The 19247-nt window shown below is 35.4% G+C and overlaps 2 protein-coding genes and 1 long non-coding RNA gene across 16 annotated transcripts in view; 1 reads left to right on the plus strand and 2 right to left on the minus strand.

The window, feature by feature from the left end:
* The window catches only part of cabp2a (calcium binding protein 2a), a 37040-nt gene extending 31838 nt beyond the window's left edge, over positions 1-5202 (plus strand). For 3 of the 6 annotated variants that reach the window (XR_015475887.1, XR_015475886.1, XR_015475888.1), the window contains 5 exons: positions 1169-1303; positions 1401-1510; positions 3008-3155; positions 4163-4322; positions 4472-5202. Coding sequence is in view for 3 of the 6 variants with exons in the window: in XM_087236294.1 (XP_087092420.1) it covers positions 1169-1303; positions 1401-1510; positions 3008-3155; positions 4163-4188 (419 nt within the window). In the remaining 3 variants the exon portion in view is untranslated. 6 annotated transcript variants of the gene reach the window in all.
* The window catches only part of slc43a3a (solute carrier family 43 member 3a), a 41346-nt gene that overhangs the window by 14678 nt on the left and 7421 nt on the right, over positions 1-19247 (minus strand). For 2 of the 9 annotated variants that reach the window (XM_087236298.1, XM_087236297.1), the window contains 10 exons: positions 15504-15550; positions 15339-15415; positions 15164-15256; positions 14413-14552; positions 11613-11752; positions 11355-11495; positions 9367-9474; positions 9107-9293; positions 6972-7092; positions 5111-5759 (listed from right to left, as the gene is read on the minus strand). In XM_087236298.1, the coding sequence (XP_087092424.1) occupies positions 5619-5759; positions 6972-7092; positions 9107-9293; positions 9367-9474; positions 11355-11495; positions 11613-11752; positions 14413-14552; positions 15164-15256; positions 15339-15415; positions 15504-15550 (1195 nt within the window). In that variant the 3' untranslated portion in view covers positions 5111-5618. 9 annotated transcript variants of the gene reach the window in all.
* LOC147846985 (uncharacterized) lies at positions 1720-4413 on the minus strand. Its single transcript, XR_015476877.1, has 2 exons — positions 4139-4413; positions 1720-3369 (listed from the first exon to the last, which is right to left on the minus strand). It is a non-coding gene; the product is annotated as an uncharacterized LOC147846985 (long non-coding RNA).

The following is a 19247-nucleotide window of genomic DNA, read 5'->3' on the forward strand; positions in this document are numbered from 1 at the left end:
GACACTATTCTGTGCACCTAGTCACTAAAAGACCAGACACCTGCATCATGAAATGTGGAGGTTTTTTCCATACAGCATGCTGTATAAAATTCTATTAAAACAGCACTCTTCCAGCAGTTTATACTCGCATCCAATATCTCGTTTGTCACAAGGGCATGAATGAAATGTTCCTGAATGAAAGTGAAAGTGCCAAACTGCAGTTAAAGTCAAGAAACTAAAAATGAAACACCTGAAATTACATAAAACTCTGGAGGAAATGTGGATATCATGATGACGCAATGATGTTAATCTAATGATGTGCTTTAACATGTAGAATGACATCATGAAAGAAGCATTCAAAAAGCAACTCATGTAAACACCTTAATCATATCATTGTCTTATTTAGATTAAAGGAAATAATTTGATTACTGATCTCCATGTAAACTTGGTCATTATTTGCATACATCTTTACCATCACATAAGGTTGTGTGCTTATATTGCCAATATGAAGGCTTATTAATAATTGTAAAAAGTGTGGTTAATGTCATGACAGTTGAATATAATGTTTTTGGGGTTTTTTTTTTTACATTAAGGCCGTGTTTCCCAACCCTGTTCCTGAAGGCACACCAACAGTATTTTCAACCTCTTCCTAATCAAACACCCCTGAATCAACTCTTTAGAACACTAGACTCCAAAACCTGATCTGAAATGAATGGGTCATATAAGTGAGACATCCAAAATATGTACTGTTGTTGTGCCTCCAGGAACATGGTTGGGAAACACTGCATTAGGAAACTGTTGCTGTCTATTTGAGAATCTCTTAGAATTCATCTGAAATATCTTAATTTGTGTTCTGAAGATGAACAAAAGTCTAAGGGGATTGGAATAAGAGGGTGAGTAATTAATAGCAAATTTTTGGGGTGAACTAACCCTTTAAGGCCCTATATGATCTTTTGTACATCATTTTTTTTTTGCTCGACAGACCCTGCTATGATTTTATTGTCACCATTTGTGGTCTACACAAGAAAAACATAACATTGGCTACTTTGCATAAGTGTGAATAATGTTTACCAACTATTCATTCTGCAAATGATTTTAGCGGTTACCGTACCGTTTTCCTTCAGAATCCTCTTAGTGACAGATTACACAGCATGCTGTCTTACTCTCAGATTGTGTTTTCTGCCCTCAGAGCTGAAAGAAGCTTTCCGAGAGTTTGACAAAGATAAAGACGGCTTCATTAGCTGTAAGGATCTGGGCGAGTGCATGAGGACGATGGGCTACATGCCCACAGAAATGGAGCTGATTGAACTTAGTCAGCAGATTTGTAAGTGACAAACTTATCTTATGAGTGTTTTTCTAAAGGACATAATTCATATCTGAACTACTCGTGTTGACAATACTGTCGTTTGTTTGTGCACTAGGTGGCGGAAGAGTGGACTTTGAGGACTTTGTAGACCTGATGGGACCAAAGATGCTGGCTGAAACGGCAGATATGATTGGAGTGAAAGAACTCAGAGAAGCTTTTAGAGAGGTACTGTCGCTGTTTAATGCTCACAATAACTGTGTTTGTAATTAATTAACCCCTTTATAATAACAATGTTTTTTTTCAGTGTGAGTTTTAAATGTTTGTTAAGATTTTTTCTATCGCTCATCAAGACTGCATTCATTTGTTTAATGCTGTAAAAATTGTGAAACTATTGTGAAACAGTATTGCAATATAAAATCACCTAACAATTAAAATTTAATAACAAATGTTTTCTAATGTAATACGTATATAGGCTATTCATGTTCCAAACTTTAAGGAGCAATTAGCTTTACATAATCCTCCTACAAAATCCAAAATGTTTCTAATATGCTGATTTGACGGTAAAAACGGGTGGTAAATAAATTGATGGTGAAATCCTATTACTAATATTGAATGCTTTTAATTTTAAGTTAATGTTAAAGTGTGCAAAATCGATTTGTCCTGTTGTCAAAAGTAACACATATAGTATATAATGTACACATAGTGTAGAAGGACTTTACGATATTGGAAAAATCTGACATTGTGATATTAAGTTTTTCTGCAATGTCTATGCTAATATGAATACAATTTCACCAGGTGACTTAAATTGCTCTAGTTTGAAAGAATTCATCAATTTAGATTGATTAGGATGATTCTGTCAGGGTGTCCATCTGCAATATAATAAATGATCTACAAATAGGGCTGGGCCGATAAAATGATATTATATCGAATCGCAATAAAATTTATGTCAAAAGCAATGATAAGCTCTGGACATTTTTACTCTATATTTATCTAAGACCTTTTCAAATGTGCAACAATGGAATCTAAAAGCGTGTTGATATGGAATTTTCGGCCACCGAGATGTAGAGATTTGAGATGTATCAAATTTTCGAGATTTATCGAATTCGATACATTTAAGATGTATCAAATTTTCGGCCACCGAAAATTTATCGGCTGAAAATATGTTATGCCACTTACTGGACCCTCCTAATTTTTGAGACTTCAGTCATTGCTGGGGTACTCTTTTAATCTGGAAGCATTATCAACTAATATCAATATATAGCGTTATCATTCAATATGGAAAATAACTATCAAAATTGCATTTTAGCCATATCGCCCAGCCCTATCTACAAGCATAAAAGTGCAATAGAGCAAAATATACAAATAAAATAAACATTGTTTGTTGGTCAAAGGGTACTCAGATTATAACCAAGCAAACAATTGTAAAATTGTACTGTATAGTCTTCACTGTGTAAAGTAATTAAATAAAATTAATTGCTATTAAAGTTACAAATTGTCCAAATTCTTATGCCCAATGCTTTTAAAACTTGCCATTGTTGCCAACTTTGTACTTAACACACTTTTTAAAACTGTGTGTCATATTAAGGTGTCTTTTAGACTTTAAAATCTATAGTACAATCAAATTTTTACAAAAGCTACAAATAAGTTTAGTTGCCTACACTGTTGCCAGATCATCACACATCGCATTAATGTTCTGTAATCTCTGGGATGTCTTTCTCTCAGTTTGACTCCAATGGTGACGGTCAGATCAGTCTGGCTGAACTGAGGGAAGCCATGAAGAAGCTGATGGGAGAGCAGCTCAACCACAGAGAGATTGATGAGATCCTCAGGGATGTGGACCTCAATGGAGACGGCCTAGTTGACTTTGAAGGTTAGATTTTTACTTTTTTTCTTCAAGCTCTCGAATTTTAAACAGATTCTTGCATATTCATTTCATAGACATCAGAACCATCATTTTAATACAGTTAAGTCATCTTGCTTTTGGAGATGAACATGATACATGATGATATGATGATGCCTATAGCGTGCCTTAAAATGAAAAAAATGTGTGTATTTTTACCTGTCAGTATTTGAGCTTCTGTCCTCTGTTGAATACAAACACAATATTTTATTTTGAAGAAGGTTGGAAATTAGCTATTGACATAAAAAAAAATTCTACTATGGATATCAGTGGCTAGTTTCCAACATTCGTCAAAGTATCTTCATTTGTAACCACTTGAAGGGGAGTAAATGAAGAAGCACATTTTCAGGTGAACTGTCTCTTTAAAATTCAAGATACTGAGGTAAATTGCACCTAGAAGGTTTTGTCTGACATTTTATCATATGATGTGAATTAAACAACTTCACACAAGAGCTGTTTTATTCCTGAATAGCAAAAGTGCAAATGTGATATTGATTCTGTACAACAGTAAATAACAATAATGTTTTGCCTAAAAATGAAATTGGAAATAGAGCCATTCATTTGATTTCTTAATGAATCATTGATTTGAATGGCTAAATGACGGATCATCGTATATTTACCGCCACCTAGTGGCAGTTTCAGTTTCCTATTTAGAGTTTAACGTTATTAAATAATGATAAAAATAACTCAAGCTTAATTCGACCAAAAAGCTAAATTCTGTCATCAATTACTCATCTTACAGTTGTTTCAAACTGGTTCAAACGTTCTGAAACAAAATTCATGACCGTTGTAAAATGAGCTATAACGTTAGCCTGTCAAATTTTTTTTTATAATATTCGACACCCTGGAAGTGAAACAAAGGCGTATCTGCTCGTATAAAGCTGAAGAATCACTTTGAGGCTGTATCTAAATGATTAACGAGGGAAAACTGTTCTACTTTACATCAAACTGACCTGTTTTTCTTCTTTCCTTCACAGAGTTTGTCCGAATGATGTCTCGCTAACTGTGAGGACGCGCGAAAAAGGAAGACAACAAGCACTTTGCCAACTCTTACTGTGAAGAGTGAAATATGCGTCTCCTACTTTAAATTACCCAACAATTAATGTTCTTTCTAAAAAAAAAAAAAATCAAAAAGACGTCCAAACACAGACATCTGGGCTAAAATAGATAGACTTCCCACGTGTAGTCATTCATTCATGTCTATTTGATGGCTAGTTTATTTTTGTATAATTATATGTCGATTAGGTTTTCACTGACAGCCCATATTTAGCCTTATTTTAGCCCAGATGTCTATATTTGTAGGTTGCTTAAAAAATATATAATAAATTATATTTCTCTATTAAAAACTTCATACTCCACACGTTTGCTTTTATGAAGAAAACAGTTTTCTAATAATTATAATTTATTAAACATTTGGTATTCAATTTTACCAACCATGACTAAAAAATAGCAAATTAAACCAGACCAAAGAACACGCACACACACACATACACACACACACACACACACACAAACACACACACACACAAGAACTGTAAGAGTACCAATCTGTAAAACACATTACCCATATAATCATGCTATAAAAAAACTGGACAATAACATTCACTACTGAAAGATGCATATGATCGAATGTACATGATTTTTAAGTCAGCAGCTGATATGAATTAGTATTATGTGTGTTTTGGACAGTAAACCACTGGCTAATGGATCTAGAGTTCCTGGATGAGGCTTTTAGGACTGTGTTAATAGCTTTCCCTAAGGGAACGGGATATTAGCATGCAAAACTGGAAGGGTTTAGAGTTATTGAACACAACTGCCTGGAGATCCCTATGTTTCTGACTGTTTCTGATCTCTCCTTGCTTACGTCTGTGTTTAAACCGATGTTTCTTTTTCTTACTATATATGTTCTTGAAAACAACAGTGAAAAGACTTTAATATTTTTATTGTTATTTCTGTACACGTAAAGATTGTATATATTCAACAAGGTATTAAATTAAATGGAAATCATTACAATTGACTCTTGAGTTTATGACTGCATCTCTAAAAAACACTTTCATGGTAAAAACACACAATAATTACAATTCTTAAAGGGGTAGTCCACTCACCAAAAATAAAAAATTTCTTCGTTTACTAACCCTTCACTCATCACAACCTGAACACAAAAGAAGACACACTGGTAACCATTGACTTCCATAGTGTTTGTTTTTCATACAATGGAAGTCAATGGTTACAGGTTTCCAACATTCTTCAAAATATATTCTTTTGCGTTCAACAGAAAAGAAGGATCCACTTAAGGGGTCCAATTGAGAATAAACAGTGAGTAAATTTTTGGGTGAACATTCCCTTTAATATTTTCCCTTTGTCACCTACCAAAGCTATAAGGCCTATATAGAATTGCATAATCATTTGCATATTCAAGTACTGTGGTTTAAATTAATACATGGATGTTTCCTGTATTGACGCTTCCAAATTCCTAGAATTCTCTCTGTGTTTTGCCAGTTCTCTGCAGTGGAGAAACACGTAGACTGGATGAATGAAGGCCAGTAGAGTCAGGATAGTCAATATGATGTTCACCTAAAGAAATAAAAACAGTACCACTCACTGATTACAAATAAACTGAGGAGAGGCAAGTTTTTAATTATGGTCTAATTAGATTTGAGAGGGGATTCTGCAGGATTCAGGAAGGCAAAATTGACATTTTTGTGACCAAAAGAGAAAAAACAGAGGGAAACACAATCATCTACCACTCACAATCATCGCCAATATAAAACTGATCAATAACAAGAAAACTGAATTAATTCATAAGTAATTTTTAAGTATAAGGTCACTTTATTTTGTTCGGTTTCTCAGGGGGAAAAGTTAATACTTAAATCCTTAATTTTGCATCTTTAGTTAGTTAGTTAGTTAGTTAGTTAGTTAGTTAGTTTATATAGCACATTTTTTACAACACATTGCCCAAAGTGCTAAACACAATCAATACTAATGAAAATAACAAGTCATACCGCACATACATAACAATTAAAACATAAGACAAAACCCTCAACAAAGACTCAAATGCTAACAAACATAGATGCGAAAGTTTTTGAAAACAGAAAGAGATGGAACATGTCTAATGTGGGGTGGAAGCTTCTTCCAATATTTTGGGGTGATTTACACCGGGACCTCAATACAGAAAGAATAAACTGATCAGATGACCTTAGTGACCTACCAGGATTGGATACACGTATGATATCTGATCAATGGGATGGTGCCAGACCATTTAGGGATTTATAAACAAACATTAATCATTTAAAATCCGTGAGCTAACAAGCAGCCAGCCCAGAGAGAAAAGAACTGGGGATATTTGTTCATGCTTGTCTTAAGTCTGTTTAATTTAATGCAAAGTATATTGAAAATGTGTAACCTAATTCCTTAAGTTTAATGTAATGTAATGCAAGTTACAACAGCTCTTTCTTTTTTTCACACAGTGCGCCTAAGCTTTGGACTGAACTCCCCATCAGCATTAGGAATGCTGCCTCTCTGGACTGTTTTAAGAAATTTCTTAGGACTCACCTTTTTAGCCTTGCTTTTAATTTAGGATGATCATTTTGTTTAAATTAAATCTTATGGTTCATATTTTTATTGTTTTATTGCATCTTTTATTGTTGTGCTGTTTTGCTTGTATTGTGTTTTAGTGTTTTGCCTGTAGCGCTTTGAGTATAAGAAAAGCGCATTACAAATAAAATGTATTATTATTATTATTATTATTTTCTAGTTGATAAAGGGGTGTAAGAATAGTAGATTTACATAGAGTGGGTCTCCTCCAAGAGCTTTGTTGAGGGCGAAGCAGGGATACTGAAGCAATGACACCACAGCTGATAAAGACATCACCAGACCGTACAGCTTCCCAAAATGTCTGGCAGGAAACCTGTGAATTTAGGATGCCAGTCAAGAGACAATTTAGATAACTTCATTCATTAATTTTCTTTTCGGCTTAGTCCCTTTATTAATCTGGGGTCGCCACAGCAGAATAAACTGCCATAATTGAGATATTTAAAGAGGTCCTATTATAATCTTATACTATCACTGTTTAATGACGTCATGTTCCGGGAAAACAGAAACTGTTAGGTGGATTTCGGTCACAGTAACTTTTATTTTCTAGTTTTGTTCAGAGAATTATTCATTGATAATTAAGCACTGGTTAAGACTGTATTACCCCAACTCTTGCCCAGGCAACAAATCCCATCAAAACTTAGCAGTTGATTCAATAAAACAACATTTCGTTACCTTAAAATTAAAAGGTTCTTTATGACATTTTTGTCAAAATTGAGTTATTGCCATATTCTTATTTAATGACAACTTATTTGCATTATGGGATGTTTTTTATCAGTTGTTTTCATTTTAATACTTTTTTATTTAAAAACAAATGTTACACACATCCTGTTTGCTATATGGAATGCAAAAACTTTGAAGCTCAATATCTCAAAATTATCCAGAACGCAGAGAGAACCTTATAATTCCAAGGTGACAGTTTGTTTTGGAATGCAGACATTTAAATAAACTTGTAGTGGAAAAACTAAGTATTCATGGCTTGTCAAATACATGCTGATGTATATGGAGGCAGCAATGATAATTATTTTCACATAAACTTATGTGTTATTCACAACCGATAACAGATATACAGTTAACCAAATACGCTTGTTCTTCTCCAAGTTACCTTCATGTATTTTGAGAGAAGTTGATAAGTTTGCATGTTGTAAATCCAGCAGCTCTAATCTAACTAACGTAGCAGCTCCCATCAGCCGTCATAGATCAGATAATATGATCTTTATTATGATGTTCGATAAAAGGTGTTGTTACACGTATTTAAGGATCGGAGTATCAAATATATCACACTATAATCAATCTGAGCCAAAACAATTGGTCAAGAGGATCGTACAGAACTTTTGCATGCAGCAAGATAAATGAAAGTCCGTTTGGGCTATTTTGTGACATCATAAATCCTGGAAAACAATGCTTGTACTTCAAACAAGCCATTTGTTGTAGTTCTTAAAAATATAAATATTTAAAACAATATACACTCACCGGCAGACGAAGAAGTGGCGCAGTAGGTAGTGCTGTCACCTCACAGCAAGAAGGTAGCTGGGTCGCTTGTTCGAGCCTCGGCTCAGTTAGCGTTTCTGTGTGGAGTTTGCATGTTCTCCCTGCCTTCGCGTGGGTTTTCTCCAGGTGCTCTGGTTTCCCCCACAGTCCAAAGACATGCAGTACAGGTGAATTACATAGGCTAAATTGTCCAAAGTGTATGAGTGTGTGTGTAAATGTGTGTGCGGATGTTTCCCAGAGATGGGTTGCGGCTGGAAGGGCATCCGCTGTGTAAAAACTTGCTGGATAAGTTGGCGGTTCATTCCGCTGTGGCGACCCCAGATTAATAAAGGGACTAAGCCGACAAGAAAATGAATGAATGACACTCACCGGCCACTTTATTAGGTACACCTTACTAGTACCGGGTAGGACTCCTTTTTGCTTTCAGAACTGCCATTCTCTGTAAACCCTGGAGATGGTTGTGCGTGAAAATTCCAGTAGTTTTTGAAATACTCAGACCAGCCTTTCTGGCACCAACAACCATGCCACATTTAAAGTCACTTAAATCACCTTTATTCCTCATTCTGATACTCAGTTTGAACTGCAGCAGATGGTGTCTACATGCCTAAACGCATTGAGTTGCTGCCATGTGATTGGCTGATTAGAAATTGGCGTTAACAAGCTGTTGGACAGGTGTACCTAATAAAGTGGCTGGTAAGTGTATCACCCTTTAGAGTGGACTTGGAGATTTATAACCTTGTAGATCTTTTTAATGTCCAAACATACACACTGCAGACTGACTAATATTTAAAAAGTGGAAAAATCGTCATAGGACCCCTTTAAGTCAACCATTTACTTACGCAATGCTGATGAACGCAGCATTCCCTCCGTAAAGGAAAGATCGGTTAAGGACCTGCAGGATGAATGTGAGGTATTGGAGAGGGAGGAACGGGATGCTCGCACAGATGGAGAACAAGAAACACTGCAGAGAAGTGAGGAGCAGAGAAAGGATGGACGAGCGCAGGTCTGCTTCCCGCTCTGATACATCTACAAAAAAGATGGGGGTGAGGACTAAAGGTTTGCATTTAATGTCAAATTTTCCCATTTTGCGTCGACTGACCTGGATCTAGGGGTTTTCTTTTGTGTCTGTCCATTAGCAGGCCATTCCAGGGAGCGCAGAGGACCCCACAGAACTGGGTGAAAGCAAACGCATTGGTGTACTCGCTCACTGAGAATGAAAAAGAGACATGTAAATCGGTTACACTTTACAATGAGGTTCCATTAGTTATGAAAGGAATAACGTACACCTAGGTGTTTTTTTCTTACAGAGTAAATCCTGACAAACTTGTACAAGACTGAAGGGCTTTCTTCTGCATAAACACCACCTGTACATTATCACACTTATTACATGGCTACTAGCTGTAATAATTGACTAACTTTTTTTCATTAAGCTTTTAAAAAAGAAAAATGGCTGACTAGAGCATACACTAACGTACGTATTATTCAGTCACAAGATGGTGTTAAACAGCCCAAAACAGCGGCATGAAAAACAATAAGTAAATAAATATGTATATAAATATACTCACTAATACAGACAAGATTATTCAAATTATGAGTGTGTTATTAGTTTAAACAGTTGTTATTTGGGAATGACATACCGTAGAATCCCATGACTGACCAATCAGAATCTAGTATTCCAGAGGGCTGTACAATAATGTTAGATAATGCATTTACTAACATGAACTAACAACGAACAGTTCGGAGGGGCTGTATCTTAACGTGTGCGTCCGTTTGACTTCTTACCCAAAATAATGGTAGGCCCACATAGACCAAAAGAAATGTAAAAATTTCAGATTTACTCACATCATATTATATTCAGAGACATTATTTATGTTATATTAAGCCATATCTTGGTACATGTATTCACCATTCCTATTCCATCTCACAAACCGAAAGTGACCAATTTGAATTCATTTAGCCTAATTTGTAAACATTTTAATAGTTGATTCGCCCTCCTGAGATATTAGCCCCCCTATATATTTTTTTCCCAATTTCAGTTTAACCGAATGAATTTTTTTCAATTCACTTTATTTTTTCAACATTTCTAACCATAATAGTTTTATTAACTAATTTCAAATAACTGATTTCTTGTATCTCTGCCATGATGACAGTACAATATATTTTAATAACATATTTTTCAAGATACTATAGTATTCCGCTTAAAGTGCAAATTAAAGGCTTAACTTGGTTAATTTTGCAAATTACGGCTAATTAGGCAAATCCTTGTATAATGATGGTTTTTCCTGTAGACAATAGAAAAAAAATATTGCTTTAATAAGGGCTAATAGGGCTAATAATAATATATAACTAATAATATTGACCTAAAAAAGTTATTTAAAAATTCATAACTGCTATTATTCTAGCTGAAAAAAAACAAATAAGACTTTCTCAAGAAGAAAAAAAAACATTATAAGAAATAGTGAAAAAATTCCTTGCTCTGTAAAACATAATTTGGGAACTATTTAGTGGTAGGCCGTTATCGGTGTTAACGTGCTGCATTAATGCGAAACTCTTATCGTGTGATAAAAAAATATTGCAGTTAATCTATTGTCAAAGTTGGGTTGGGAGCTGTGGGTCTATTCTACGCAAACTATGATAACTTACTATGTCTGACAAAAAGTGCCCTTTTAAATCAGCAGGATGCCTGACTTTAACTGCAGTTCGGCCGTCACTTTAACTCATGGACATTTCATACATGCCCCCATGACAAACTGGAGTATTAGACACAAATAAGGAGTAAGGACTGGTGAAAGTGTTATAGAATTTAAAACTGCACGACTTCGGCATTTTACGATGTATGTGTGCGTGCGTGCGCGTGTGTGGTCCTTTACTGACAGCCGCATGTGTAGATCTTTTAGAAAAATATAAGTAGTATCTGGATGCAGCCTTTATGATGCAAGCTGAGATTGCATCACTCAGCGATGCAATGAAAATATGGCGAAAGTCCTACATGACGGTACTAGTTTGATAGCAGTGTTTACTTACAATAATGCCACTAACTTTACTGTTTACTCAACAACCAATCTATTAAAAGAACAGTTTGTTTACCAGTGACAGGGTTTTGATTGGCCAGTCTATTCAGCATTGGGTTCAGAGTACCGATGAAGAAATAATGGCGGAGCTGCATGACTGACAGCCATACGAGGTGCCACAAGAAGAACCAGGACAGGACACAGCTCCTAAAACTGTCTATAAAAAAATAAACAAGAACCTTTTTATTATTCCTCTCTTTTTGATTCATCTGTTAAAATAAATGGTTTAATAATATTTTCTACAAAAACAAAATCTCTGAGGATCAAGCAACACCTTTCTCAGGGTTGTCGGTTAGCTTTATTGAGTCCGTCTCCAGCAGCTCTTCTTCTGCTCTTCTGCTTCTTCCTGAACTCGCCTCTCGCTTTGCCTCATACTCTTCAACATTGTAGCTATTTGATTTAGCACAGCTTATCCTGTAATTAAGGATTTGCATTTGAGTTATTATTATGGATATGATATGAGTATTACATATACAATATGTAGTAGTAAGACTATATATGACTGCTTGTACAGCAAATGTAGAATAAACACTATATTTACTTTATTTTTAAGAAATAATATACACAGTTGAGGAAGAAATTAGCCCTCCTGTGTGTGTGTATGTATATATATATATATATATATATATATATATATATATATATATATATATATATATATATGCTGTCCGCTGTTCACTATCACTTTCTTTCACGACACCCCAACCCTCTTCACTTTCGTCCACAACTCTGCCCATAGTGACTGCAGATCAATAAACTCGCTACAGTTTGACAATTATTGCAGCTGTTGGACAACATAATGTATTTTTGAGGCTTTTTAGTCGAGAATATAGTTAATGGTTAATGGTGTCCATCCAGAGAGAATCATTCAAATAGCATGGTGAATTAGTAATGGCTTCTGCTGTTCTGAGGTCAGCTGCTTAAGAAAGTAGTTCCTCATACAAAAGGGTTTTTTTAAGACTCTCCGTGTTTGATTTTCTGGTTTATATACACGATTATGCCGTTGAACTGTTGTGTAAATACAATATCACACTTATAGCAGTGTGATATGGCTGTATATCATCACTATTGGGACACAATGCACGCCTCCCATCAGTGCCAATATACAGCCATATCGCACTGCTACTCATGTGATATTGCTCATATATATATTTATATATATTAAATAATGTATAATATACTATATAATGTATTACAAACTGTATTTTGCTGTTTTGTTGCAAACAATACAAAAAAATATATCTGAAACCTAAAATAAAAATCTGAAATAGAATTGTCCATGTTATGTACAGTAATTGTGTCACCGACTCGGTCCCAGTCACTCCCCTCGCTGGCCAGCAGAGGCCACCATCTCCGGACTTTTAGCATTATATCATCTATCTACACTGATTGTGCATACACCTGATTTGAATCTGGCTAATGACCCACGTACCTCTTTAAGCCGCACTCAAACACTCAGTCTGTGCGAAGTCTTGTTCAGCCCCGACCAGCATTACTGAGTGTTATTCCCAGCCTGATCTCTTGTGTACGACTCCAGCCTGTCTCTTACTTTGCTTCGCCTTCTGCCTGCACACAACCCACGCCTGATATACGGACTCTGATTCTCTCTGCCTGCCCACGACCCACGCCTGATACACAGACTCTGATACTCGCTGCCTGCCCTCGACCCAAGCCTGATACACGGACTCTGGTTCTCGCTCATTACCCACCACTCATGCCTGGTAACTCACTCTGTGTCTGTTCATCATCATTCTTGATACCCTTACCACTACTGTGGATGTGTGTGTGCACTCCGGTGCATATTGTGTGTTTGAGTGAAGTTGTGATTAATAAATACTGCATAATGGATCCCTCCGTGTCAGTCTCCTCGTTACAAATTGTCAGAAATTAATAAGTGCAATGCATTACCAAGCATTGTGACACAAACATACTATTTTAATTATTAGTTTTTCTCATTGGCTTTGGTGCATTTCTCAAAACACTATTGACATTTGCACAACAGTTAATGCATTTCTCTGAACAATTAGTCATTTGTGCACACCCTAGTAGCAGTTTCTCATTCCTTCCAGCAAATTGCAAATGCTTTTGGACATGCATCAATTGCTTTCATACAACTCTCTGCTGTTTTATAACATTATCATTTGCTTATTTAATATCAGTCAAAATTAACTAAACTTGTGAATGCTGAATAGTCATTCCATATAAAAGGAATAGTCCTCATTTCATTACTTGAGTCGTTACATACACAAATGTTGAAAAAGCTGTCAAAATCTGTCAAGCAAATATTGTAAAAAAAAATTTAATCTTTATTTTTCCTGAAAATGTCTTATAAATTGAACAATTCCATGAAGAGTTTACCAACCTGTGTGTGTTGTAGGTTCAGTTCCTATATGTTCTGCAATATTGTATGCAGTTGTGCACAGCTCTACCCAAAGTGAATTTATGTTTGTTGTAAATAAGGGTGTATTTAGTCTTTTGCACAATGCTGTGAATAAATTAGAATTGCAAAGAGCAAATGCATTAAAAATGTGAAACATACATATTCAGTGACTTGTACTCAGATACCTCACTAATTGCAGTGATGTCTAACTTTACCGTAGTTTTCAAATGGCTGTGCAAATAGTATATATATAGTTCCGTCTTGAGCATTTTCAGAAAGTGTCACCAAAATCTGCATTGCATTGAAATAAATGTACAGAGTAAAGTGTCATAATGAGAACAAGACAAAGCCATTTGACTATCTTGTTCATAAACAATGGTGTCGGGACTTTTCATCTTGATGACACTGACACTTTCATTGACATCAATACTTGTTTTGAGGAATGAGCTCTCCATTTTGAGCATGTGACACACTTTTGCAGGTTATCAACTAGGTTTTGCAGTTTGTTCTAATTGTTTTGAGAAATGCATGAACTGTTGTGCAAATGCAAATAGTGTTGTGAGAAATGCACCAAAACCACTGAGAAAAACTGTAATAATTAATGACAATTCAAAGGAACAAAAATATTTTTTTAAAAAGGGAAACATTTAACAAACCTCAAACTGCAGCGTGTGGTCAGAACAGTTTGACTCACCCATACTGGTAGTCCTGTGGGATGGGATATGGAATGTGTGATTTTGGCATAAGGAAGAGAGTCCGGATGAGATGAATGAGGTTACAGGCTGAGAGGAAGAGGAATGAAGAGCGAAGAGAGACACCTTTCTCATAAAGCACCTTCAGAAATGAATATACAGAGTGTCAGATAGACAGATGGATAGAAGATAGATAGATAGATAGATAGATAGATAGATAGATAGATAGATAGATAGATAGATAGATAGATAGATAGATAGATAGATAGATAGATAGATAGATGGATGGATGGATGGATGGATGGATGGATGGATGGATGGATGGATGGATGGATGGATGGATGGATGGATGGATGGATGGATGGATGGATGGATGGATGGATGGATGGATGGATGGATCGATGGATGGAATGACGGATAGATAGATAGATAGATAGATAGATAGATAGATAGATAGATAGATAGATAGATAGATAGATAGATAGATAGATAGATAGATAGATAGATAGATAGATAGATAGATAGATAGATAGATAGCATGGATGGATGGATGGATGGATGGATGGATGGATGGATGGATGGAATGACGGATAGATAGATAGATAGATAGATAGATAGATAGATAGATAGATAGATAGATAGATAGATAGATAGATAGATAGATAGATAGATAGATAGATAGATAGATAGATAGATAGATAGATAGATAGATAGATAGATAGATAGATAGATAGATAGATAGTAAATCCTTACTTTAATGATAAGAAAGATAACTGATGACGAGTCAAAGGCCCCATTATAAACTGTGATAATAGTTGATCTATGAGAACCAAAAAGGTTCCCCACCTGTAATGAGAACAAATATAAGATCAGTTCATCATACCCTTGTTGTAATGAATGTATGAATTAATATCATACATGAGCATACCTGCATATTTGTCATTAGAAATAAAATGCCGCCCACAGCTATGAAGGACAGAGCAGGAAAAAGCAGCACAGATAGAGCTGTTTGAGGAAAAAAAAGGAAAAAATTAAACATCAAACCGACATGTGTCATGCGTGATTATTAGGAAAACTTTAAGTCTGACTTTACCTTTATTGGAAAATGCCACAATTAATGTGCCGGTGGTATAAAGAAATCTACAAAACAATGATGATACAATTGGTATTGGTTTAAAATGTGATTTAAAATCATGCAAAAATTATAACCCAGAGTCATTATTGCTGCATATACAGTTCTGGAGATTTTTTTTTTTTTTTTTGCAGTTTTTGTTTATCCGAATCCACCAGAGGCTGCTCTGTACGCTTTTTGAGGTCCCAAATTTCTCTTGCGAGTGCCATTTATACCTGCTGTTTTTGCATAAATCCACCAGAGGCTGCTGTTGACTGACTGACTGACTGACCAATCTCCCACCCACTTCCCTAAACCCAACTGATAATGTTTTCAAAAGAAATCCAAAAAAAAATTTACCACATTTTCACATCTTACCACATTCTCACCCTGTTATTTACTTGCTTATTTATTTATTTTTTTTTGCCTTTTGTTTTATCTGCTTTCTTTACCAGACCTGAACCCTGTTGTCGCGGTCAACTCCTCTCTGCGTCTCAAGTCCGCCGATGTACATGGCGAACAACTGGGCAAACTGGTAACAGCGAAAAAGTCGTCCACATGGAGGTCCACATCAGCTGGTTTCACGAAAAGAAACAGATACCGCCTTTGTCGTTTGTTTTAAAGATGAAATGCAGCCATATGTACTGTAGCTCTGGCTACAAAATTTGCACTCTCCAGAAATGTATACAGGGGTACATTTTCACAATGCGCCTTTGTTGAAAAATGTACTCACTCTCAAGCTACTCTAAAACACTACTAGTTAACTATACTGTAGGAGTAAACTTGTTACACTTGCAGTAAAACACTAAAGAGTTTTAGCTAACTTAAGAGTTTAGTTAAACTCTTAGTTAAACCAGGACCCCTTTTTGAATTGCTGAATCGTGTCTCTTCAATTGTAAGTCGCTTTGAACAGAAGTGTCTGCTAAATGTAAATATATTATTACATTATTAATTAACATTTAGATTATTTATGTACACAAATGCTTAAAGAAACATGACAGTATAAAACTAATAAACGAGTTTAATGAGAATATACTTTCACAAACGAACTACTTACAACAAGCATTACAAAAGGAAATTACTTGTATTACAAATGAAAAACTTAATTGTGGAATATCTGCGCATGTACAGTTTTACAATTTTAGACTTATTGCCTATTTATATATATTTATTACCTAAAATATACTTATATATACTAAATAGTGGGCATATTTAGTACAACACAATGTCTATTGGTAACACTTTACAATAAGGTTCATTAGTTAATGCATTTACTAACATGAACTAATCATAAACAACACATGTTCAGCATTTATTAATCATAATTGAACGTTTACTAATGCATTATTAACATACAAGTCCATGCTTGTTAACATTAGTTAATGCACCATGAGTTAACATGAACTAACAATGAACAACTGTATTTTCATTAACTAACGTTAACTAACATGAACAAATACAGTAGTAGAAGTATTGTTCATTGTTTGTTCATGTTAGTAAATCCATTAATTAACATTAACTAATGGACCTTATTGTAAAGTGTGAGCTGTCTATTTTTAACTTTGGGGACGTGCTTCTTTTTAAAAATCGTACTGTTTCATTCCCTATTAGCCACTTTTCTGACAATAAGCAAAATAGTTACATTTCATTTTTAGTCTCAAGCAGTTTGCAAGTGGTACACTTACAAGTATACTACTAGTACATAGATGTAAGTACAAAATGAAGTATATAAGCATACTGCTTTTTTGTAAGGAACATCAGCTTACATTTGCTAATATTTATGGTAATCTCAACAAATTTTACTTGTGAGCTGTTTTTTAATGGATGCAATCCACAAAGCCCTTTTTTTGGAGTCCAGTCAAACGCCCACGATGAGTTCCACTATCTGCTTACAGCACACCCCACTCACAATCTGATAAACTTCCTGTCTCGGTGCACTTAACAGAGACACAGCAATTCGGTTAATTCTTCCTGACGTGTTTTACACACTACATGCAGTGTGCAAGTTAACATTAGATCCTCCCTGAAGGATGTCAAAACAACTCCGTCCTTTGATTAGTGAGAAATAGTTTGCTCTGATCTTCACCTTAAATAATAGCATTAATTATTTAAATAACAGCTCATATAAATATATATTTGACTACCCTTATAATGAAAAAAAAAAACATTTAGTCAGTGGTTTATATATATATATATATATATATATATATATATATATATATATATATATATATATATATGACCAGTATTAAATTAATGTTAAAAATAATGTGCTTCTAAAAGTAAAGTTTCTTAAAGAGTAAACAGAACACTGCTACTTAAATGTAAATTAACATATAGCTTTATCATCAAAACCTGGAAATGTTTCTTTGACCACATAAATATAGTCTATATGTCATCATATTCATATATAAACTATGTGTCACCTACTCGATCCCAGTTATTCCCCTCGCTGGCCAGCAGAGGCCGCCATCTCCGGACCTCTAGCATTACATCATCCACTTACGCTGATTGTGCATACACCTGATCTGAATCTAGTTAACGACCCACGTACCCCTTATAAGCCGCACTCAAACACTCAGTCAGTGCGAAGTCTTGTTTAGCCCCGGCCAGCATTACTGAGCGGTATTCCCTGCCTGATCTCTTGTGTACAACTCCAGCCCATTTCTGACTCTGCTTCGCCTTCTGCCTGCCCACGACCCCAGCCTGATATACGGACTCTGATACTCGCTGCCTGCCCTCGACCCAAGCCTGATACACGGACTCTGATTCTCGCAGCCTGCCTTTGACCCATGCCTGGTAAATCACTCTGTGTCTGTTTGCCGCCAGCCTTGAAACCTTTCATACTACTGTTGATGTGTGTTTGCACCTTGGTGCATATTGTGTGTTTGATTAATAAATACTGCATAATGGATCCCTCCGTGTCAGTCTCCCCGTAACACTATGTTTGATACAATTTGAAATAGATGTTGCATGTATATATGACTTTCTATATCTTTAAAATCTAAACATTGACTTGTAATTTAAACATAAGGTTTGGATTTACATAAAATGTACATTTACATTAACATTTATATTAGAAATATCTGCTCACTGCATGTTAAGGCAGGCTGTGTGTTAGAGAAGCAAGTCATTAAACCACCTGTCAACATTGAGATATTAAAATACGGGATACGGTCCCAACAACCGTTTCAAATATGGACTGGAGATTAGCTTCAAATGATAACATACATAAACATTGGAAAATACAATAAAAAGGTTTAGCCTAATAAATAAATTTACTGATCACATCAGTGTTATGTAACCCTGTTAAAGGTTTAAAAGTGTGTTAATTTTTTAATTTAACTATTCAGCGATTCCTCCGGTTTCCCCCACAAGTCGGAAGACATGCACTAGGTGAATTGGGTAGGCTAAATTGTCCGTAGTGTATAAGTGTAAATGCAAGTGTGTATGGATGTTTTCCAGTGATGGGTTGCAGCTGGAAGGGCATCCGCTGCGTAAAACATATGCCGGATAAGTTGGCGGTTCATTCCACTGTGGTGACCCCAGATTAACAAAGGGACTAAGCCGAAAAGAAAATGAATGAATGAATGTATTCAGCGATTATTTTGCTTACCACTAAGGAAACCTGCGTACCACTACTGGTACACGTACCACAGTTTGAGAACAACTGGTCTAGAGCACCTATAGACACTGTAGGTGTTCTCAAAACACTTTTTAGTACAA

This window comes from Danio rerio, chromosome 1, assembly GCF_052040795.2.
Source record: "Danio rerio strain M-AB ecotype USA chromosome 1, GRCz13ab, whole genome shotgun sequence".
Classification (NCBI taxonomy): Eukaryota; Metazoa; Chordata; class Actinopteri; order Cypriniformes; family Danionidae; genus Danio; species Danio rerio.